Source organism: Takifugu rubripes, chromosome 18, assembly GCF_901000725.2.
Source record: "Takifugu rubripes chromosome 18, fTakRub1.2, whole genome shotgun sequence".
Taxonomy (NCBI): Eukaryota; Metazoa; Chordata; class Actinopteri; order Tetraodontiformes; family Tetraodontidae; genus Takifugu; species Takifugu rubripes.
The window spans coordinates 9,939,633-9,961,107 of record NC_042302.1 but is presented as its reverse complement, the minus strand read 5'-3'; the positions used below and the strand labels follow the sequence as shown (position 1 = coordinate 9,961,107).

Genomic DNA, 21,475 nt, shown 5'->3' with positions numbered 1-21,475 from the left:
TTAAGTCGAAATTCCAGAACTCAATTGCAGAAATTGAATAATATGAATGACTTTCATGGGGGGGGAGGGGGCCAGGAGCGGGGGGGAGGAGGCGGGGGGAGGGGGCCAGGAGTGGCGGGTGGAGGGGGCCAGGAGCGGGGGGGAGGAGGCGGGGGGAGGGGGCCAGGAGTGGCGGGTGGAGGGGGCCAGGAGCGGGGGGAGGAGCCTCCTCAGCGGAAGGAGACGTCGGTCGTCGGTCGGTCGGAGCTCCTGCAGGACAATGTGAGACAGAGTTGATCGGACACAGTTGCAGAACTGTCCAGATGGACGCGGGGACATTTTAGCGCGTCTTTATTGCTGATTGTCAAACGGAATCTAAGCGGAAATCCCAGTTTGGTGTCCGAGGAGGCGGCCGCAGGATGGGAATGCGGCGGTGAGGAGGAGCGCGGCGGCAGGGCCAAGAATCGGGAGAAAGATGGGAGTCGCGCTGCGGACGCTGCTGTTGTGGAGCTTTTGTTGTCTCGTCCGAGGTAAGTTCCTGGAAAAGCCGGGACTCTGCTGCTCGCCCGCCCCGCTCCGACGTGGATGGGTGAAAGTGGAGTTAAGCGTCGGGAAAAGCAGCTTTTGTTCGGGAGTTCGGGAGCAGCGTCGGGCCGGGGCCCAGTCCCGATGTCGGCTAACCTTAGCCTGCTGCTGCTGGAGCTGCTGGAGCTCAGGAAGAAGCCACAAATAGCAGGAATGTTAGCCGACTTAGCTGGAATAATGTGGCGGCCTCCGGTCCAAACCTCCACACATTTGTGGCTGGACACGTTTAAAATGAGCGAAGTTGGAAGCGACGGAGTTTCCACAACAGCTAACGATGCTAAAGCTAACGGCTAGTCAACAAACTTCAGCTTCGCCTTTTTCAGAGGCAAAAGAGCCGAAATCGAATCAAAATCAAACCTGTGAACTCCAGGATGTTCCCACGGTTTCTCCTTCAGGGTCACCTGCTCCTCACCTGAGAACATGAAAGGCTTGGTCCAATCAGCCCAACATCAGAGAAATCACAGATTTTAGGTCCAATCAGCCCAACATCAGAGAAATCACAGATTTTAGGTCAAATCAGCCCAACATCAGAGAAATCACAGATTTTAGGTCAAATCAGCCCAACATCAGAGAAATCACAGATTTTAGGTCAAATCAGCCCAACATCAGAGAAATCACAGATTTTACCAGTCAAACATCAGAGAAATCACAGATTTTACCAGTCAAACATCAGAAAAATCACAGATTTTAACAGTCAAACATCAGAAAAATCAGATTGTAACAGTCAAACATCAGAAAAATCACAGATTTTAAGTCAAACATCAGAAAAATCACAGATTTTAAGTCAAATCAGTCCAACATCAGAAAAATCACAGAATTTAAGTCAAATCAGTCAAACATCAGAAAAATCACAGATTTTATCAGTCAAACATCAGAAAAATCACAGATTTTAAGTCAAATCAGTCAAACATCAGAATAATCAGATTTTACCAGTCAAACATCAGAATAATCAGATTTTAACAGTCAAACATCAGAATAATCAGCTTTTCCAGAAAATGGCTCTGGACAAAAAACAGATTTTTTCTCTCGTAAGTTGTGATTTTAGAACAGCACTAAATTCATGAAACGTGTGAAACAGAACCTCCACCAGCGACTCGGCTGCTGCTCGTGTGTCGGCGTGAAGCACAAACAGAACCCTCCCAGAACCTGCGACCGTTAATGGACCATTTTCATCTTCGCTCATTTAAATCATCATTTCGCTTTCGCCTAAAAATGTTTCTCTCCGATTGGTTCAGGGGTTCCTCTGCTGCTATACGCGAATCGCCGGGACCTGAGACTCGTGGACGCGGCACACGAGAAGGCCAACGCCACGGTGGTGGTGGGCGGGCTGGAGGACGCCGCGGCGGTGGACTATGTGTACTCGCAGGGCCTGATCTACTGGAGCGACGTGAGCGAGGAGGCCATCAAACGGACCGTCTTCAACCAGTCGGGGGCTCACACCGTTCAGACGGTGATCCCGGGCCTGGCGTCCCCAGATGGGTTGGCCTGCGATTGGCTCGGAAGGAAACTGTACTGGACGGACTCAGAAACGAACCGGATCGAAGTGGCAGAACTGGACGGGTCCATGAGGAAGATCTTGTTCTGGCAGGAGCTGGACCAACCGCGGGCCATCGCGCTGGATCCAGAACGAGGGTGAGTCTTGGTCTTGGGTGGCTCTGGGGACGACTGCGTTGTGCCCGTTAAGGTTCGCGGGTCCCAGGTCAGGGCATCTCACAGGGTTGCTGTTGCCGCGGCAACAAGGGCTTCTTTTTTCCCTGTCAGCACATCTTTTCCTTTACCAACAAATACGTCTCGTCTCCTCCTCCCACCTGTGTGCTCACCTGTGTCTTTGATGTGGGGGTCTGTGGGCCACCACGTCTTTGATGTGGAGGTCTGTGGCCACCACGTCTTTGATGTGGGGGTCTGTGGCCACCACGTCTTTGATGTGGGGGTCTGTGGGCCACCACGTCTTTGATGTGGGGGTCTGTGGCCACCACGTCTTTGATGTGGAGGTCTGTGGGCCACCACGTCTTTGATGTGGGGGTCTGTGGCCACCACGTCTTTGATGTGGAGGTCTGTGGGCCACCACGTCTTTGATGTGGGGGTCTGTGGGCCACCACGTCTTTGATGTGGGGGTCTGTGGCCACCACGTCTTTGATAAGCCTCAGTACCGACGTTAACAGCACAGCGGGGCTCAAAGATGAGCAGCGGCTGCGAGCATTAGCTTCCTCCGTCTTCTGGTTCTGGTTCTGGTCCGTGGACGTGGACTCACCTGACTGGGATGATGGAGGCATCAGATGGCCTCCACAGAGCAGCTCTTGTGGAGGAGCGTTCCCGCTCAACCCTGGGAGTGACCTTCCCAGGGAGGCTATAGTGCTACATGTAGCACAGGTCACACACAACCAGCTGTTAATTCGTTAGCTCCAGCTAAGTCTTAGCCTGTCAGTGCTAATGAAAGGCTATACAGCCTCCCAGAACATTTCACAACCAATGGGGGGTCGTTTCAGACAGTTTAGGCCGCTGCCTAAAGCTAACTGAGCTGTTTGTGTGTTAGCTTCATGTACTGGACCGACTGGGGTGAGATACCAAAGATTGAGCGTGCGGGCATGGACGGGACCAATCGCTCCATGATCATCGATAAGGAGATCTACTGGCCCAACGGCCTGACCCTGGACTACGGTCAGCAGAAGCTGTACTGGGCCGACGCCAAGCACAGCTTCATCCACCGCTGCGACCTGGACGGCTCCTCCAGGTACGCCGCCAGAAGGGCAGCAGACCCACGACCGCCTGCTGCGTCTGGTCTCTCCAATCCTGATGCTGAATGAAGGCTGGTTGTCATGGCGATAAGCATGTTGTTTGTGCTCATCTGTATTCAGAGAAGTTGTGGTGAAAGGTGACCTTCCCCACCCGTTCGCCCTCACGCTCTACGAGGACACGCTGTTCTGGACCGACTGGAACACACACTCCATTCACTCCTGCAGCAAACACACGGGCGGCGAGCAGCGAGTCGTGCACGCCAACATCTTCTCTCCCATGGACATCCACGTCTTCAGCGAGGAGAGGCAGAACACACGTGAGTGGGGTTAGCATTAGGGTTAGCAGAGCGCTAGCAGAGGGTTGGGGTTAGCAGAGGGTTGGGGTTAGCAGAGCGCTAGCAGAGGGTTGGGGTTAGCAGAGCGTTAGGGTTAGCAGAGCGCTAGCAGAGGGTTGGGGTTAGCAGAGCGTTAGGGTTAGCAGAGCGCTAGCAGAGGGTTGGGGTTAGCAGAGCGCTAGCAGAGGGTTGGGGTTAGCAGAGGGTTGGGGTTAGCAGAGGGTTGGGGTTAGCAGAGGGTTAGGGTTAGCAGAGCGCCAGCAGAGGGTTGGGGTTAGCAGAGCGCTAGCAGAGGGTTGGGGTTAGCAGAGGGTTGGGGTTAGCAGAGCGCCAGCAGAGGGTTGGGGTTAGCAGAGGGTTGGGGTTAGCAGAGCGCCAGCAGAGGGTTGGGGTTAGCAGAGCGCTAGCAGAGGGTTGGGGTTAGCAGAGCGCCAGCAGAGGGTTGGGGTTAGCAGAGCGCTAGCAGAGGGTTGGGGTTAGCAGAGCGCCAGCAGAGGGTTGGGGTTAGCAGAGCGCTAGCAGAGCGTTAGGGTTAGCAGAGCGCCAGCAGAGGGTTGGGGTTAGCAGAGCGCTAGCAGAGGGTTGGGGTTAGCAGAGGGTTGGGGTTAGCAGAGCGCTAGCAGAGCGTTAGGGTTAGCAGAGTGCCAGCAGAGGGTTGGGGTTAGCAGAGTGCCAGCAGAGGGTTGGGGTTAGCAGAGCGCTAGCAGAGGGTTGGGGTTAGCAGAGCGCTAGCAGAGGGTTGGGGTTAGCAGAGGGTTGGGGTTAGCAGAGCGCTAGCAGAGCGTTAGGGTTAGCAGAGTGCTAGCAGAGGTGTGATCTCAGCTAACGGGTGTGTGTGTGTGTGTGTGCCTGTGTGTGCCTGTGCCTGCGTGTGTGTGTGTGTGTGTGTGTGTGTGTGTGTGTGCCTGTGTGTGTGTGTGTGTGGTCAGCAGGGGCCAGCAGTCCCTGCCTGCTGAACAACGGCGGCTGCTCCCACCTGTGTCTCCTGTCCCCCTCGTCCCCGTCCTACCAGTGCGCCTGTCCCACGGGGGTCCAGCTGCTGGCGGATGGACGGACCTGCAGGGACGGTGAGGATGCAACACACTCTCCACACTCGCTTCCTTCCTGTCCTGCACCAGGTCTCCACTGGAGGAACGGGACCGGCAGGTTCTGACTCCGGATGGTTGAAATTCCAGGCGGATCTTATCTGCCTCGAGCTTCCGATGCTAAATGCTATCTGGGAATGCACACGTGTAGAATAAATGTGGCCAAACCTTCTGGAGCTCAAGAACCACACCTGGACCTGAATCATGATCTCCAGAGGTCGCTGATGTCCTTTCATCTCAGTCCGTTGGGAGCCCAGACCTGCTGGATGGAGGGTTCCTCAGGACCTGAAGACCTGTGACAGGGGTAGGAGGAGCTGGATGAGGGTTCCTCAGGACCTGAAGACCTGTGACAGGGGTAGGAGGAGCTGGATGAGGGTTCCTCAGGACCTGAAGACCTGTGACAGGGGTAGGAGGAGCTGGATGGAGGGTTCCTCAGGACCTGAAGACCTGTGACAGGGGTAGGAGGAGCTGGATGAGGGTTCCTCAGGACCTGAAGACCTGTGACAGGGGTAGGAGGAGCTGGATGAGGGTTCCTCAGGACCTGAAGACCTGTGACAGGGTCACCCTGGAGGGGGACTCCCTGAATCCACGGGGGAACGTGGGTGGGGTGAAGAACCTGAGAGGGAAGCGTGTAACTGTTTTGGTTCTGGCCAGAGAAGTAAAGCAGTCTCCTCATGAGACGTTCAACCATCAGGAGAAGACGTGTTGGAGCCGGGACGCTTCCATGGCTGAATGACCCCCGGGGGTGGAAGCAGTCGAGACACAGGTGTGTCACACCTCAACTCCACTGAACAGAAGGAACTCCTCCGAGTCTCATCCTGGGTTTCATGAAGAAAAGGCTCCACCAGTTCAAACCAGTTCGCCCAGCATGTTTGCTGGTCTCGTCCTCACTCTGGGCGAATGGTGGCACCGAGCTGCCGTTGCCATGGAAACCCGAGGCCATCACTGACCCCGAGTCCCAGATCTTCTGCTTGGGTGACCACAGCTTGCTGAGCAGTGGAGAACGGAATGGTCACATGACGCCTTTGCTAACAATGTGTCCTTTCAGCGGCTGGTTTGGGGGGGGGGGACCCCCCAGGCCCCTCCTGCTTTTGTGTCCGTAGGCAACACGCAGTAGCATTAGCATTAGCATCAGACTCGGGTGGTCCGGCCCAGGGTCTACGTAGACCAGCAGAGCGATTCTCTCACAGCTCTTCTGGTAGTGGGGCTGGTCTCAGCCCACTGGTCTGTGACCGGTCTGTGACTGGTCTGTGACCGGTCTCAGCCCACTGGTCTGTGACTGGTCTGTGACTGGTCTGTGACCGATCTGTGACTGGTCTCAGCCCACTGGTCTGTGACTGGTCTGTGACTGGTCTGTGACCGATCTGTGACTGGTCTCAGCCCACTGGTCTGTGACTGGTCTGTGACCGGTCTGTGACAGGTCTGTGAGTGGTCTCAGCCCACTGGTCTGTGACTGGTCTCAGCCCACTGGTCTGTGACCGGTCTGTGACTGGTCTCAGCCCACTGGTCTGTGACCGATATGTGACTGGTCTCAGCCCACTGGTCTGTGACTGGTCTCAGCCCACTGGTCTGTGACCGGTCTGTGACTGGTCTGTGACCGGTCTCAGCCCACTGGTCTGTGACTGGTCTGTGACCGATCTGTGACTGGTCTCAGCCCACTGGTCTGTGACCGGTCTGTGACTGGTCTGTGACCGGTCTGTGACCGGTCTGTGACCGGTCTCAGCCCACTGGTCTGTGACTGGTCTGTGACCGATATGTGACTGGTCTCAGCCCACTGGTCTGTGACCGGTCTGTGACTGGTCTGTGACCGGTCTGTGACCGGTCTCAGCCCACTGGTCTGTGACTGGTCTGTGACCGATATGTGACTGGTCTCAGCCCACTGGTCTGTGACCGGTCTGTGACCGGTCTGTGACTGGTCATCACTTCACCGCCCTTGCTTCTCTCCCCCTCAGGTGCGACTCAGGTGCTGCTTCTCGCCCGACGTACAGACCTGCGCCGCATTTCTCTGGACACGCCTGACTTCACTGACATCGTGCTGCAGGTGGACGACATCCGCCACGCCATCGCCATCGACTACGACCCCGTCGACGGCTACATTTACTGGACGGACGATGACGTGAAAGCGATCCGCCGCTCACGGCTGGATGGCAGCGACGCCCAGTTCGTGGTCACGTCGCAGGTGAACCACCCCGACGGGATCGCCGTCGACTGGATCGCACGGAACCTGTACTGGACCGATACCGGGACGGATCGCATCGAGGTGACCCGGCTCAATGGGACCATGCGCAAAATCCTGATCTCCGAAGACCTGGATGAGCCCCGAGCCATCGTTCTGGACCCCGTGGCCGGGTGAGTCCGCCCGCTGGGCGCTGCTCTTCCCAACCTCTGAAATGCAACATTGGCAATAGAGCTGTTCACCTCTGTAGTTACATGTACTGGACCGACTGGGGCGAGGTTCCCAAGATCGAGCGTGCGGATTTGGACGGGATGGAGCGCGTGGTGATGGTCAACACCTCCCTGGGCTGGCCCAACGGCCTCGCCCTCGACTACGACGAACGCAAGATCTACTGGGGGGACGCCAAGACGGACAAGATCGAGGTTGGTACCGGCGCTGCGCGACAGAGCTTTAGGTTAGCATGTGGCGTCCCCGTCCCTGTCCCCGTCCCTGTCCTCGTCCCTGTCCTCATCCCCTGTCCTCGTCCCCGTCCCTGTCCTCGTCCCCGTCCCTGTCCTCCTCCCTGTCCTCGTCCCCGTCCTCATCCCCTGTCCTCGTCCCCGTCCCTGTCCTCGTCCCCGTCCCTGTCCTCCTCCCTGTCCTCGTCCCCGTCCTCATCCCCCGTCCCTGTCCCCGTCCTCCTCCCTGTCCTCCTCCCCGTCCCTGTCCTCGTCCCCGTCCCTGTCCTCCTCCCCGTCCCTGTCCTCCCTGTCCTCGTCCCCGTCCCTGTCCTCATCCCCGTCCCTGTCCTCATCCCCCGTCCCTGTCCCCGTCCTCGTCCCTGTCCTCCTCCCTGTCCTCGTCCCCGTCCCCGTCCCTGTCCTCATCCCCATCCCTGTCCTCATCCCCGTCCCTGTCCTCGTCCCTGTCCTAATCCCCCGTCCCCGTCCCTGTCCTCGTCCCTGTCCTAATCCCCCGTCCCCGTCCTCGTCCCTGTCCTAATCCCCCGTCCCCGTCCCTGTCCTGGCCGTGAGGACATTTGTCTCCACCTAAATAAACCCCCCCCCAGTCTTTTCGTTTCCATTCCCCACATCTGGCTCCGATCAGAGCAGATCGGAGCTGCGGTCCGTTCTGTTTAGAATAGAACCTGAATGGGGAACCGGCACCGCTCTGTGGTCACAGCTCCAACCAGCACAGAGCGGAGGGCAGCTGGATCTAGATTTAAACTGTGTGTGTGAGAGTGAGAGTGTGTGTGTGAGAGTGTGTGTGAGAGTGTGTGTGAGAGTGTGTGTGAGAGTGTGTGTGAGAGTGTGTGTGAGAGTGTGTGTGAGAGTGTGTGTGAGTGTGGGAGTGTGAGTGTGAGGGAGTGTGTGTGTGAGAGTGTGAGGGAGAGTGTGTGTGAGAGTGTGTGTGAGAGTGTGTGTGAGAGTGTGTGTGAGAGTGTGTGTGAGAGTGTGAGTGTGTGTGAGAGTGTGTGTGAGTGTGGGAGTGTGAGTGTGAGGGAGTGTGGGAGTGTGTGGGTGGGAGTGTGTGAGTGTGTGTGAGTGTGAGGGAGTGTGGGAGTGTGTGGGTGGGAGTGTGTGAGTGTGTGTGTGTGAGTGTGAGGGAGTGTGGGAGTGTGTGTGTGTGAGTGAGAGGGAGTGTGGGAGTGTGTGGGTGGGAGTGTGTGAGAGTGTGTGTGAGAGTGTGTGTGAGTGGGAGTGTGAGTGTGAGGGAGTGTGGGAGTGTGAGTGTGTGTGAGTGTGAGGGAGTGTGGGAGTGTGTGGGTGGGAGTGTGTGAGTGTGTGTGTGTGAGTGTGAGGGAGTGTGGGAGTGTGTGGGTGGGAGTGTGTGAGTGTGTGTGTGTGAGTGTGAGGGAGTGTGGGAGTGTGTGGGTGGGAGTGTGTGAGAGTGTGTGTGAGAGTGTGTGTGAGTGTGGGAGTGTGAGTGTGAGGGAGTGTGTGTGTGTGTGAGTGTGTGTGTGTGTGAGTGTGTCAGTCCTCTCTTCCTCTGGATTCCTGACATTTCTCGTGTGTTGACACAGTAGAAATCACACATTTGCAGTCTTAAAGACACAGACCGTCTTTGCTGTGTTGTTGGGAACAGCTTCATACAGACAGGTTACAGACAGGTTACAGACAGGTTCACAGACAGGTTCACAGACAGGTTCACAGACGGGTTCACAGACAGGTTCACAGACAGGTTCACAGACAGCTTCATACAGGCAGGTTCACAGACAGGCTCACAGACAGGCTCTCCTTGGTGGGCTCCACCTGTCAGGTCAGTTGTTCTTGTATCCTGATGCTGGGGCAGGTGCTCAGTGACGGTGCTTGTGCAGCGCCATGGCAACGATCTCTAAGCCCCTCCCTCTCTGCGTCCCAGGTGATGCACATGGACGGGACGGGTCGGCGGGTGCTGGTGGAGGACAAGCTGCCTCACATCTTCGGCTTCACGCTGCTGGGCGACTTCATCTACTGGACCGACTGGCAGCGCCGCAGCATCGAGCGGGTCCACAAACGCACGGCGGAGCGCGAGTTCATCATCGACCAGCTGCCCGACCTCATGGGCCTGAAGGCCACCAGCGTCCGCCAGGCTGCAGGTGAGCTGGGTGCCCCCTGGAGGCGGCTGTGCTGCTGCCAGGTGACTCACCTGTGCCTCTCCTCAGGCTCCAACGCCTGCGCCCACAGCAACGGGGGCTGCAGCCACCTGTGCCTGTTCAAGCCCCAGGGGGTCCAGTGCGGCTGTCCCATCGGCCTGGAGCTCATCGCCGACATGAGAACCTGCATCGTCCCTGAAGCCTTCCTGCTCTTTTCCCGCCACACCGATATTCGCCGCATCTCCCTGGAAACCAACAACAACAACGTGGCCATCCCACTGACCGGCGTCAAGGAGGCGTCGGCGCTGGACTTTGATGTCACAGACAACCGCATCTACTGGACCGACATCACCCTTAAGGTCAGAGACAAGCTCCTCCCCCAATCAATGTCCTGCTCTCTGGAATGGTGGCGTCTGAACGCTGATACGTCTGTGGACGCCCACATGAGACAAAGGTCCTTCGGGTTTGGGGTTCTGATCCGCTCTGTCCCCCACAGACCATCAGCCGGGCCTTCATGAATGGCAGTGCTCTGGAGCACGTGGTGGAGTTTGGGCTGGACTATCCTGAAGGGATGGCCGTGGACTGGCTGGGGAAGAACCTTTACTGGGCAGACACCGGCACCAACCGCATAGAGGTGGCCAAGCTGGATGGACAGCACCGCCAGGTTCTGGTCTGGAAGGATTTGGACAGCCCACGGGCTCTGGCCCTGGATCCTGCTGAAGGGTGAGTGGGAAACATGGGAAACCAGGGAAGGTTGGTGTGGGACCGCCCACAGAATGTAGCATGGCGCGTGTGCAGGTACATGTACTGGACCGAATGGGGCGGGAAGCCCAAGATTGACCGGGCTGCCATGGATGGATCGGGTCGGATCACGCTGGTGGCCGATGTGGGTCGAGCCAACGGTCTGACGATCGACTACGCTGAGCGGCGGCTCTACTGGACAGACCTGGACACCACTCTCATCGAGTCGTCCAACATGCTCGGTGAGTTGGCGCTCGCTCGCTCGCCATCGGGCCGCCGTCCCGTCGCCACAGTCCTCAGCTGCTGTGTTCTTGGTCCTGCAGGTCAGGACCGGGAGGTGATTGCTGATGACCTGCAACACCCGTTTGGACTCACCCAGTACCAAGACTACATTTACTGGACGGACTGGAGCCAGCGCAGCATCGAACGGGCCAATAAGACCAGCGGGCAGAACCGCACCCTGATCCAGGGCCACCTGGACTACGTGATGGACATCCTGGTGTTCCACTCCTCGCGCCAGGGAGGCTGGAACGCCTGCAGCTCCACCAACGGACACTGCTCCCACCTGTGCCTCGCCGTACCTGTCAGCAGCTTCGTTTGTGGATGCCCCGCCCACTTTTCCCTGAACGAGGACAACAAGACCTGTAGCGGTGAGCACGGCGACGCCTTTTATCTCCAGGGGACAAGAAAGGTCAACTTAAACGTCTGGGGCTGGTTCTGGTCCGGTGCTTGACCCGAGCGGTTCCTGCGTCAGGAGATCAGAACTGTTGCTCACGTGGTCAGTTGTCCTCCGTCTGTTCCTCTTTCAGCACCGACGTCCTTCCTGCTGTTCAGCCAGAAAACCGCCATCAACCGCATGGTGATCGACGAGCAGCAGAGCCCCGACATCATCCTGCCCATCCACAGCCTCCGGAACGTGCGCGCCATCGACTACGACCCGCTGGACAAACAGCTCTACTGGATCGACTCCAAGCAGAACGTCATTCGCCGCGCTCAGGAGGACGGGAACCAGGTGAGCCGATCGGAGCGGCGGCTCCTCGCGGTGGTCCACGTGGGCCGCATGGGTGACGGTGTTGTTGCCACAGAGCGTGACGGTGGTGTCCGGCCTGATGGGGGGGCCCAGCCAGGGCATTCAGCTGTACGACCTGAGCATCGACATCTACAGCCGCTTCATCTACTGGACCAGCGAGGTCACCAACGTCATCAACGTGACGCGCACGGACGGCAGTCGAGTCGGAGTCGTGCTGCGAGGAGAGCAGGACAAGCCCAGAGCCATCGTGGTCAATCCTGAGAGAGGGTCAGTGCTGTGTCAGTGCTGTGGCGTGTCAGTGCTGTGGCGTGTCAGTGTTGTGGCATGGCGTGTCAGTGCTGTGGTGTGTCAGTGTTGTGGCGTGGCGTGTCAGTGCTGCGTCAGTGCTGTGGCGTGTCAGTGCTGTGGTGTGTCAGTGCTGTGGCGTGGCGTGTCAGTGCTGTGGCGTGTCAGTGCTGCGTCAGTGCTGTGGCGTGCAGTCACTGTTCCCTGGTTTTGGGCTTGCAGGTACATGTATTTCACCAACCTGTTGGAGCGCTCCCCAAAGATCGAGCGCGCCGCCCTGGACGGGACGGAGCGCGAGGTGCTGTTCTTCAGCGGTCTGGGGAAACCCGTCGCTCTGGCCATCGACAACGAGGTGGGCAAACTTTTCTGGGTGGACTCGGACCTGCGGCGCATTGAGAGCAGCGACCTGTCAGGTGAGCGTGAAGGCAGCAGATGGTTGGTTGGTTCTTCATCAGCTCATTTGTTCCTGTCACTTTTCTTCTATTCTAAACTCAAATAAACTTCAGCTCTTCAAAAGTCCAACGTCCACAATCTTAGAAAATAGAAAAAGGTTTGAAAAGTTGGCTTAAACATCTTTGTATCGTAACTGACCCCCCGTTTTAGCTAACATGTATCGGGAGATTCAAAAAGTTCCTCGATTATAGGAGGGGCTTCTGGAGCAGTTAACACACACACACACACACTCTCTCACACACATACACACACACACACACACCACCACATTTGCAAAATAAATTCTAAAGCACATCAAAAGCTAAGCTAGCTAAGGAGCTGAGCAGTCGCAGTCGTGCAGAGGTCATTTGAGGACTGGGCTCATTTATCAGGAGCGCGGTGTTCCGCAGCCGCTAGCGCAGCCGCTAGCGCAGCCGCTGGTGCTGTGGGCATGGTTAGCTTTTATAGGAGGGGGGGGGCAACCGTGGTGTCAGTGACAAAAGCTGCCGCCCAAACGTCGACTTGCGCGTTAGCATCAGCGAACCTCCACCGTCGTCGCCGGTTTTAACCGCTTTGGTGGCGTAATGGCTCTTTAATGTGTGTTATCGTTTGTCCTTTTAATCTTTGGGTTGGTACCGTGACAGACTGGACCCTCACGTCTGGCGTGGCCCACCACACATTAACCTGCTGCTCTCGCCCCCCCTCCCTCCCAGTTTCTCCCCCGCTCTCTTCCATCAGTTCCTCGCTGTTTCACCCCCTGGCTTTTTAGTTTTCCCAATGTTTTGTGTGCAACGGCTGGTTTCAGGAGCCAATCGGATCGTAATTGCCGACTCCAACATCCTGCAGCCTGTGGGTCTGACTGTGTTTGGGAAGCACCTGTACTGGATCGATAAGCAGCAGCAGATGATTGAACGTATTGACAAAACAACGCGTGAAGGCCGAACCAAGGTCCAAGCCCGCGTCCCCTACCTGAGCGACATCCATGCTGTCAATGAACTGGATATGAGGGAATACAGTGAGTCTGCTGGGAGCTTTGTACCTTCAGGGCCATTGACTTCCTGTCTGGACTCACCTGAGGTTCCCCTCCCTGCAGGTAAACACCCGTGCACGTGGGACAATGGCGGCTGCTCTCACATATGCATTGTGAAGGGTGATGGGACAACTCGCTGCTCTTGTCCTGTCCATCTTGTCCTGCTGCAAGATGAGTTATCCTGTGGAGGTAAGCTGCCACTCAAACCCAAGCCCCTCCCCTGTTGTACCAAGCCCCTCCCCTGTTGTACCAAGCCCCTCCCCTGTTACACCAAGCACCTCCCCTGTCACACCAAGCCCCTCCCCTGTCACACCCAAGCCCCTCCCCGCCACACACAAGCCCCTCCCCGCCACACAAGCCCCTCCTGTCGCACACAAGCCCCTCCCCCACCACACCAAGCCCCTCCCCACCACACCCAAGCCCCTCCCCCACCACACCAAGCCTCTACCCCACCATACCCAAGCCCCTCCCCCACCACACACAAGCCCCTCCCCACCACACCCAAGCCCCTCCCCCACCACACCCAAGCCCCTCCCCCACCACACCCAAGCCCCTCCCCCACCACACCAAGCCTCTACCCCACCATACCCAAGCCCCTCCCCACCACACCCAAGCCCCTCCCCGTCACACCCAAGCCCCTCCCCGTCACACCCAAGCCCCTCCCCACCACCCAAGCCCCTCCCTCTGATAGACTGTCCCCTCCACAGACCCGCCTACCTGCTCCCCGGAGCAGTTCTCCTGCACCTCGGGGGAGGTGGACTGCATCCCTCGGGCCTGGCGGTGCGACGGCTTTGCCGAGTGCGACGACAGCAGCGACGAGGAGGACTGTCCGGTTTGTTCCAAGTCTGAGTTCCAGTGTGACAGTCGGCAGTGTATCGACTTGAGCCTTCGCTGCAACGGAGAGATCAACTGTCAGGACCGTTCCGACGAGAACAAGTGTGAAGGTGAGAAAGCCCAGATCTCCGGGGGGGGGGGGGCAGCTCTCCGTCTTTGATGCTCTGGTGCTGAAAGAAGTCGTCGGTCAGGGAGATCTTGCGTTGATGCGGGGTGTCTTCTTGCAGTCCGTTGTCCTTCAGACCAGTTCACCTGCTCCAACGGGCAGTGCGTGGGGAAGCACAAGAAGTGCGACCACAACATGGATTGCACCGACAACTCGGATGAGTTCGGCTGCTGTGAGTTTGGCTGCTCCATCACACAAACACGCTAACGGCGCTCCTTTTCTCCCATAATGCCCCTGGGCCATGATTTTGTCTTTGTCATTGGTTTCAGACCCCACCGAAGAGCCACCACCTCCACCAAACAGCACCATCGGTTCCATCGTGGGCGTGGTCATGACGTTGTTCGTGGTGGGCGCCGCCTACTTTGTGTGTCAACGCGTTCTCTGCCCACAGATGAAAGATGATGGCGAAACCGTCACCAATGACTTTGTGGTCCACGGGCCGTCCTCGGTCCCTCTGGGATACGTACCTCATCAGAGCTCCCTCACCAGCTCCCTCCCAGGTGGGCGCCGTTCCGCGTGACCGTTGATGTCGTAGAATGGCGATGCTGAGTGTGATGTGTGCAGGAATGTCCAGAGGGAAGTCGGTGATCGGCTCGCTCAGCATCATGGGCGGCAGCAGCGGGCCGCCGTACGACCGCGCTCATGTGACGGGAGCGTCCTCCAGCAGCTCCTCCAGCACCAAAGGGACGTACTTCCCCCCGGTGAGGCCTTCCGCCAGGCTCCGTTTTAGCTGGGGGGGGGGGGCAGCTTCCACCATGAGTCCCAAAAATGCTGCTGCTAGAAATATGATCCAAACATGCACGCTACATACACGGGGGGCTGGCTCTCTGTTAGCAGCAGGTGTTAGCACCTAAAGGCTAGCACTACTGGTCCAGCTGATCCTGACTTACTGCTTCCTCCAGATCCTGAACCCTCCTCCCTCCCCGGCCACAGTCCGCTCCCAGTACACCGTGGAGTTGGGATACTCATCCAACAGCCCGTCCACGCACCGCTCCTACAGGTGGGTTAGCTTAGCTTAGCATGGCGCCAGGGTCGAACGGCTGCCTCTTCCTTTCATCATTGAGTTCTAATCATCGATCACTGTTTTCTTTTGCCTCCCTCAGCTATCGGCCCTACACCTACCGCCACTTTGCCCCTCCCACCACCCCCTGCAGCACTGACGTGTGTGACAGCGACTACACGCCAGGACGTCGGGCTCCCGTCAAGTCCAGCGCTACCGTCAAGGGCTACACCAGCGACCTCAACTACGACTCGGAGCCTTTCCCGCCTCCTCCGACCCCCCGCAGCCAGTACCTGTCTGCAGAGGAGAACTGCGAGAGCTGCCCGCCGTCGCCTTACACCGAGCGCAGTTACTCCCACCACCTCTACCCGCCGCCACCCTCGCCATGCACAGACTCCTCCTGAAAAGCCCCGCCCTCTGCACAGCTCCGCCCCCTCACTGTAAATAGCAATTGTGCATAAATGAGGATAAAATGCGAGGAGACTGACCAATCAGGAGCAAACGAGGAGACAAATGGAGCTGCAGAACATTTGTACATTAAAGAGAAAAATCATATTTATATATTTTCTATACAGTGTTTCTATACAGTGAAGACAGTGAGTTTTGTATTAGAAATTTGTACATTTTTTTAAAAGAAAGTTTTATTAAAAACATTATAATTGCCTTAAACTGGAAGAGAACCAGGAAGAACATCAGAAGCACACGTGCAAACAAAGCATGCCAAATTAGACCAAGAAGCCCCGCCCACTCCCCCAGTAGCCCCGCCCACTCCCCCAGTAGCCCTCCAAACTGGATTCAAGGAACTGGTTCTGGTCTGGGACTGATTCTACCCCCGCGGCTCTACGGCCGATTCATGTGACGGATGGGAACCACTGAGCAGTAACGAGGAGGCGCACGTGGCCGCGCACGTGGCCGCGCACGTGGCCGCGCACGTGGCCGCGCACGTGGCCGCGCACGTGGCCGTGCACGTGGCCGCGCACGTGGCCGCGCACGGCGTGTTGACGCAGCCTCAGCTTAGAGGGACGAGAGTGACGCTCCGCTGGGCTCCTGTTCTGAACAGGAAGTGCTGAGCGGAGCCCATCGGTCAGAGTAACGCAACGTTCCGGCTGGTGCAGCGTTCCCGTTTCTCCTGCTCCTCCTGGAGGACTTCCAGGACTTCCGTCTCGTGCCTGAGCAGCTCCACGTGCTCGGAGACCCAGAAGATCCCAGAGCCGCGTCGTGCTCCAGTATTTTTGTACTCCATATTGTGTAGATATCATATTTATAAGCTATATAGAAAATCAATGTAAATCTCTGAGTTTTCAAATCATCAATACTTTTCATTCCGTCTTTTTTTATATTGCCTCGTATTTTTCTACCGAATTTAACACAAACTGTACGGCGACAATCTCACATCTGTCAGATGGAGGAAAAGGTTTCATGTTTGGAAGCACACAGAGGCTTTGGAGCCCCCCCCTCCTGTTCCTCCCCCCCCCCCCCACTAACCCTGGGTTGTGTGTGAGGACGTTGGCAGAAACACCAGCAGAATTCTGACCATCGTGGCAGCAGAAAGTTGCTTTTTCACATCATTGTGGCTGGAGGCTCCTGAAGGCTCCTGGAGGCCCTGGAGGCTCTTGGAGGCTCCTGAAGGCTCTTGGAGGCTCCTGGAGGCTCTTGGAGGCTCCTGAAGGCTCTTGGAGGCTCCTGAAGGCTCTTGGAGGCTCCTGAAGGCTCTTGGAGGCTCCTGGAGGCTCCGGAGGCCCTGGAGGCTCCTGGAGGCTCTTGGAGGCTCCTGAAGGCTCTTGGAGGCTCCTGGAGGCTCTTGGAGGCTCCTGAAGGCTCTTGGAGGCTCCTGGAGGCTCCGGAGGCCCTGGAGGCTCCTGGAGGCTCTTGGTTCGTTCAGATCTGCGTGAAGTGAAATCTGAAGGATTTAAAGTACCAGAATCCACCAAATATCGGCTGGATGCGTTTTAAATGACAGAAATCTGAGCGATGAATCCCACGTGACGACTGACTCGCCAAGTCTCGGACGCTCGTTGGTGTCCTGAGCGGGGAAACGGGAGTTTTGGCTCTGGAACCTGTCGCAGGTTCTGCGTTTCTCTGCACTTGTCAAATGTTTGTTTTGGAGACGTTCTCATCCTCACTGCACTTTACAGCTCCTTTATTTTTATAGATCCAAACCTTCACTGGCCAAACTTTGGTGTTTTCAAGCGTTTGGAAGAGACAAAGATGCAGCTGACTCCAGATCAGCCGTCTCCTCCCATCACTTCTTTTATCTTCTCTCAACAACTTCCTGTTTCTGCAACTCAGAACTCAAACGAAGATCTGGATCGTTACATCCAATGTTATAACAACGTGATTTACAAATTTAAGGGAACAAACAAATCTGAGGGAACTAAGAAGTCACATTTTTGTGTAAAATAAAGCAACAATTCATTTCTGCAGTTAAAACCCTGTTTGAATATTTGTATTTTGGCAGAAAATGAATAAAAAGCGAGAATTGTTTTAGTTCTGGAACTTTATCTGACAAACATTCTGTGAAAGGGTGAAGAAAGTCTTTGAAAAGACTGAAAGAAGGTAGAAATTCTTCAGAATCCAAGGAAAGCACTTTTTCTTTCCATCTCCAGGTTGAACGTTTTTGCAGAACATTTAGACGCGACCAACATTTGGTTCCTCTGGTGTTTCACTAATGGCATTTTTCTACGGGGACTTTCTGTAAATCAGATGTACGGCCACTCAACGCCGTCAGAAATGATCCCTTTTTTGGTTTCAAATATAAACTGGGTGAACTTTTCAAAGCTGAGTGTGTTGTTACTGTGCACATTTCCTTCATATTCCTCACGGCGCGTCACAAATGTCAGCGTGAAGCTCTTCAACGGTGGCTGCAGAAGAGCTGGGTTAGGGTTAGGGTTGGGGGCGGCCGGGGTCACCGTGGTGACCTTCGAAATACGTCGCTAATTGAAAAATAAAAGGTCAGAGAAACCAAATGGATACATTTCCTACACCTGATAATCCATTAATCGATCACGTGACTGCCGGAGCGGACGTACATACATAAAATGGGAATAGAAGTCAAGTTAAACGCAAGATGTCTGTAAATTCTCAGTCATCCAGGTCATTGTATCCAAGGTAGTTTTCTCTGTCAACTGGACTGGGTTAAACGCAGACTTCGTTTATTTAATTCGCCTGTCTCTTGGGGCGGTCCTAAGACACGCCCCGCCCATCTCCTGTGCGCCGATTGGCCCCCGTGTCACGTGACGGCGGCACAGCGGAAGAGGCAACCTGTCGCCATCGGAAGGGTGAGGAAATAAACAACGTAAATCTGATTGTTTTTCCAAAGTTACAGTTTCCCACCCGAAGCTACCGGACCCGTCCGGTTCCGCACCGTTTAGCGAACCGCTTCCGTGTCCTGCCGCACTGTCAACGGTCAGTTTGCCCTGTTTTCGACGATTCTGTTTCATTCGTGTTCATGTCCCAAAACCTCCGTTTTCATCAAAAGCGAAAATGTAGACGGGGACAATTCGTGATCAACCGGACTAGTTAAGCGAGATTAATCCGATGGTTAACAGCGCTTCTTTGATTTCCTCGCAAGGCTGCGCAGCTGTGACGTCACCTCCATCGCTTTGATGGCTGTGTTCAGGAATTTGATCTTTTCTGATTTTCCGGTTCGCTGTCGATCATCGATTCGGCGAATCTGCCGTTTCATCGTCCCCGGTGTTGCTTCACACTCCAGAAGAGAGAGAGGCTCTTTTTCTGAACCGGGAATTTCCCACCGACGCACACAAGTGACGTCATGAAACTGCGACCTGAATACGAATTGGAAGCTGACTAAAAAGATTATTAACTTCATAAAAAAAACAGAACAACTGATTATTAGATTACAACAAATTACTGCTATTTAGATTTTTTGTATTAATCTAGGAAGAAACTTTGACTTGTCATATCCTTTTTATGGATATTTTAAAATAAATAATGAGATTTGTAACCATGTTGTTTAAGAGTCTTGGGAAGAAATGGAAACAATGAAAGCATGAAGAGCCTGAACATTTTGAATAATTATTGAATTTTCTCTGTCAGTATCAAATGCAGAGTACCACCAACTATCTGTGGCTGATCTCAGACCTGCTGGGTCAGGGAGCAACCGCCAATGTTTACCGTGGCCGTCACAAGGTAGGACCCCTGATCCTGACCCTGATCCTAACCATGACCCTAACCCTGACCCTAACTCTGACCCTGACCCTAACTCTGACCCTAACTCTGACCCTGACCCTGATCCTAACCATGACCCTAACCCTGACCCTAACTCTGACCCTGACCCTAACTCTGACCCTGACCCTGACCCTAACTCTGACCCTGACCCTGATCCTAACCATGACCCTAACCCTGACCCTAACTCTGACCCTGACCCTAACTCTGACCCTGACCCTAACTCTGACCCTGACCCTGATCCTAACCATGACCCTCACCCTGACCCTGACCCTGATCCTAACCATGACCCTCACCCTGACCCTGATCCTAACCATGACTCTGACCCTCACCCTAACTCTGACCCTCACCCTGACCCTGAGCCTGACCCTGACCCTAACCCTCACCCTGACCCTGATCCTAACCATGACCCTAACCCTGACCCTAACCCTGACCTTGATCCTGACCCTAACTCTGACTCTGACCCTGACCCTGATCCTAACCATGACCCTAACCCTGACCCTGACCCTGATCCTGACCCTAACTCTGACCCTGACCCTGATCCTAACCATGACCCTCACCCTGACCCTGACCCTTCAAAATGATGATTTTCTGACAGAAAACAGGCGACTTGTACGCCGTCAAAGTGTTCAACAACCTGAGCTTCCTGCGACCGCTCGATGTCCAGATGAGAGAGTTTGAGGTTCTGAAGAAACTCAACCACAAGAACATCGTGAAGCTGTTTGCTGTGGAGGAAGAGGTGGGTGTTGGGCACGATGGAGGTGGCTCCTCCTGCCAGAGCTGCTCCTGAACCTTCTCATCTGCTCCTGCAGTCCAACACCCGCCATAAGGTTCTGGTGATGGAGTACTGTCCCTGTGGGAGCCTCTACACCGTCCTGGAGGAGTCGTCCAACGCTTACGGTCTCCCTGAAGACGAGTTCCTCATCGTTCTCCACGATGTTGGTGAGGATTCCCGTTGAGGCCGCGGCACGTGCCGCTTTGAGCTGGCCTGTGATTGGCTCCTGTGTCTGCAGTGGCAGGTATGAACCACCTGAGGGAGTACGGCATCGTCCACCGCGACATCAAGCCCGGGAACATCATGCGCGTGATCGGAGAGGACGGGCGCTCCGTCTACAAGCTGACCGACTTCGGAGCGGCGCGAGAACTGGAAGACGACGAGCAGTTTGTGTCCCTGTACGGGACCGAGGAATACTTGGTGGGACCCGCTGCACGCCTGTACACAACCCGCTGCACGCCTGTACACAACCCGCTGCACGCCTGTACACAACCCGCTGCACGCCTGTACACAACCCGCTACACGCCTGTACACAACCCGCTGCACGCCTGTACACAACCCGCTGCACACCTGTACACAACCCGCTGCACACCTGTACACAACCTGCTGCACGCCTGTACACAACCCGCTGCACGCCTGTACACAACCCGCTGCACGCCTGTACACAACCCGCTGCACGCCTGTACACAACCCGCTGCACACCTGTACACAACCCGCTGCACGCCTGTACACAACCCGCTGCACGCCTGTACACAACCCGCTGCACGCCTGTACACAACCCGCTGCACGCCTGTACACAACCCGCTGACACAACCCGCTGCACGCCTGTACACATCCAGCAACACGCCTGTACACATCCAGCAACACACCTGTACACATCCAGCAACACACCTGTACACAACCCGCTGCACGCCTGTACACAACCCGCTGCACGCCTGTACACAACCCGCTGCACACCTGTACACATCCAGCAACACGCCTGTACACATCCAGCAACACGCCTGTACACAACCCGCTGCACGCCTGTACACAACCCGCTGCACACCTGTACACATCCAGCAACACACCTGTACACATCCAGCAACACGCCTGTACACATCCAGCAACACGCCTGTACACAACCCGCTGCACGCCTGTACACATCCAGCAACACGCCTGTACACAACCCGCTGCACGCCTGTACACATCCAGCAACACACCTGTACACATCCAGCGACACGCCTGTACACATCCAGCAACACACCTGTACACAACCCGCTGCACGCCTGTACACAACCCGCTGCACGCCTGTACACATCCAGCAACACGCCTGTACACATCCAGCAACACACCTGTACACAACCCGCTGCACGCCTGTACACATCCAGCAACACGCCTGTACACATCCAGCAACACACCTGTACACAACCCGCTGCACGCCTGTACACAACCCGCTGCACGCCTGTACACATCCAGCAACACGCCTGTACACATCCAGCAACACACCTGTACACAACCCGCTGCACGCCTGTACACAACCCGCTGCACGCCTGTACACATCCAGCAACA

General features: G+C 56.0%; 2 protein-coding genes across 4 annotated transcripts in view; both read left to right on the top strand.

The window, feature by feature from the left end:
* The first annotated feature begins 193 nt into the window (after window positions 1-193).
* Window positions 194-15,505, top strand: lrp6 (low density lipoprotein receptor-related protein 6). Of its 2 annotated transcripts, none has more exons than XM_029825500.1 (23): window positions 194-509; window positions 1,800-2,196; window positions 3,098-3,295; window positions 3,420-3,616; window positions 4,567-4,701; window positions 6,672-7,068; window positions 7,146-7,317; window positions 9,236-9,452; window positions 9,519-9,808; window positions 9,946-10,172; window positions 10,248-10,432; window positions 10,514-10,840; window positions 11,000-11,202; window positions 11,276-11,487; window positions 11,728-11,918; window positions 12,743-12,952; window positions 13,031-13,156; window positions 13,675-13,911; window positions 14,029-14,139; window positions 14,237-14,467; window positions 14,532-14,668; window positions 14,870-14,967; window positions 15,071-15,505. In XM_029825500.1, the coding sequence occupies exons 1-23, from the start codon at window positions 455-457 to the stop codon at window positions 15,369-15,371; spliced, it is 4,854 nt and encodes a 1,617-aa protein (XP_029681360.1). In that variant the 5' UTR covers window positions 194-454; the 3' UTR covers window positions 15,372-15,505. The 2 variants fall into 2 exon arrangements, with proteins under 2 accessions (XP_029681360.1, XP_011615792.1); XM_011617490.2 differs by having other exon boundaries at window positions 4,564-4,701.
* Window positions 15,506-18,186: 2,681 nt separating this feature from the next.
* The window catches only part of tbk1 (TANK-binding kinase 1), a 13,346-nt gene continuing 10,057 nt past the window's right edge, over window positions 18,187-21,475 (top strand). The window contains exons 1-5 of one of the 2 annotated variants that reach the window (XM_029825507.1): window positions 18,187-18,245; window positions 19,024-19,116; window positions 19,751-19,891; window positions 19,965-20,094; window positions 20,166-20,347. In XM_029825507.1, coding sequence (XP_029681367.1) covers window positions 19,030-19,116; window positions 19,751-19,891; window positions 19,965-20,094; window positions 20,166-20,347 — 540 coding nt within the window. In that variant the 5' untranslated portion in view covers window positions 18,187-18,245; window positions 19,024-19,029. Of the gene's footprint in view, window positions 18,373-19,023; window positions 19,117-19,750; window positions 19,892-19,964; window positions 20,095-20,165; window positions 20,348-21,475 lie in introns of both variants that reach the window. The other variant, XM_029825506.1, reaches the window with a different exon arrangement.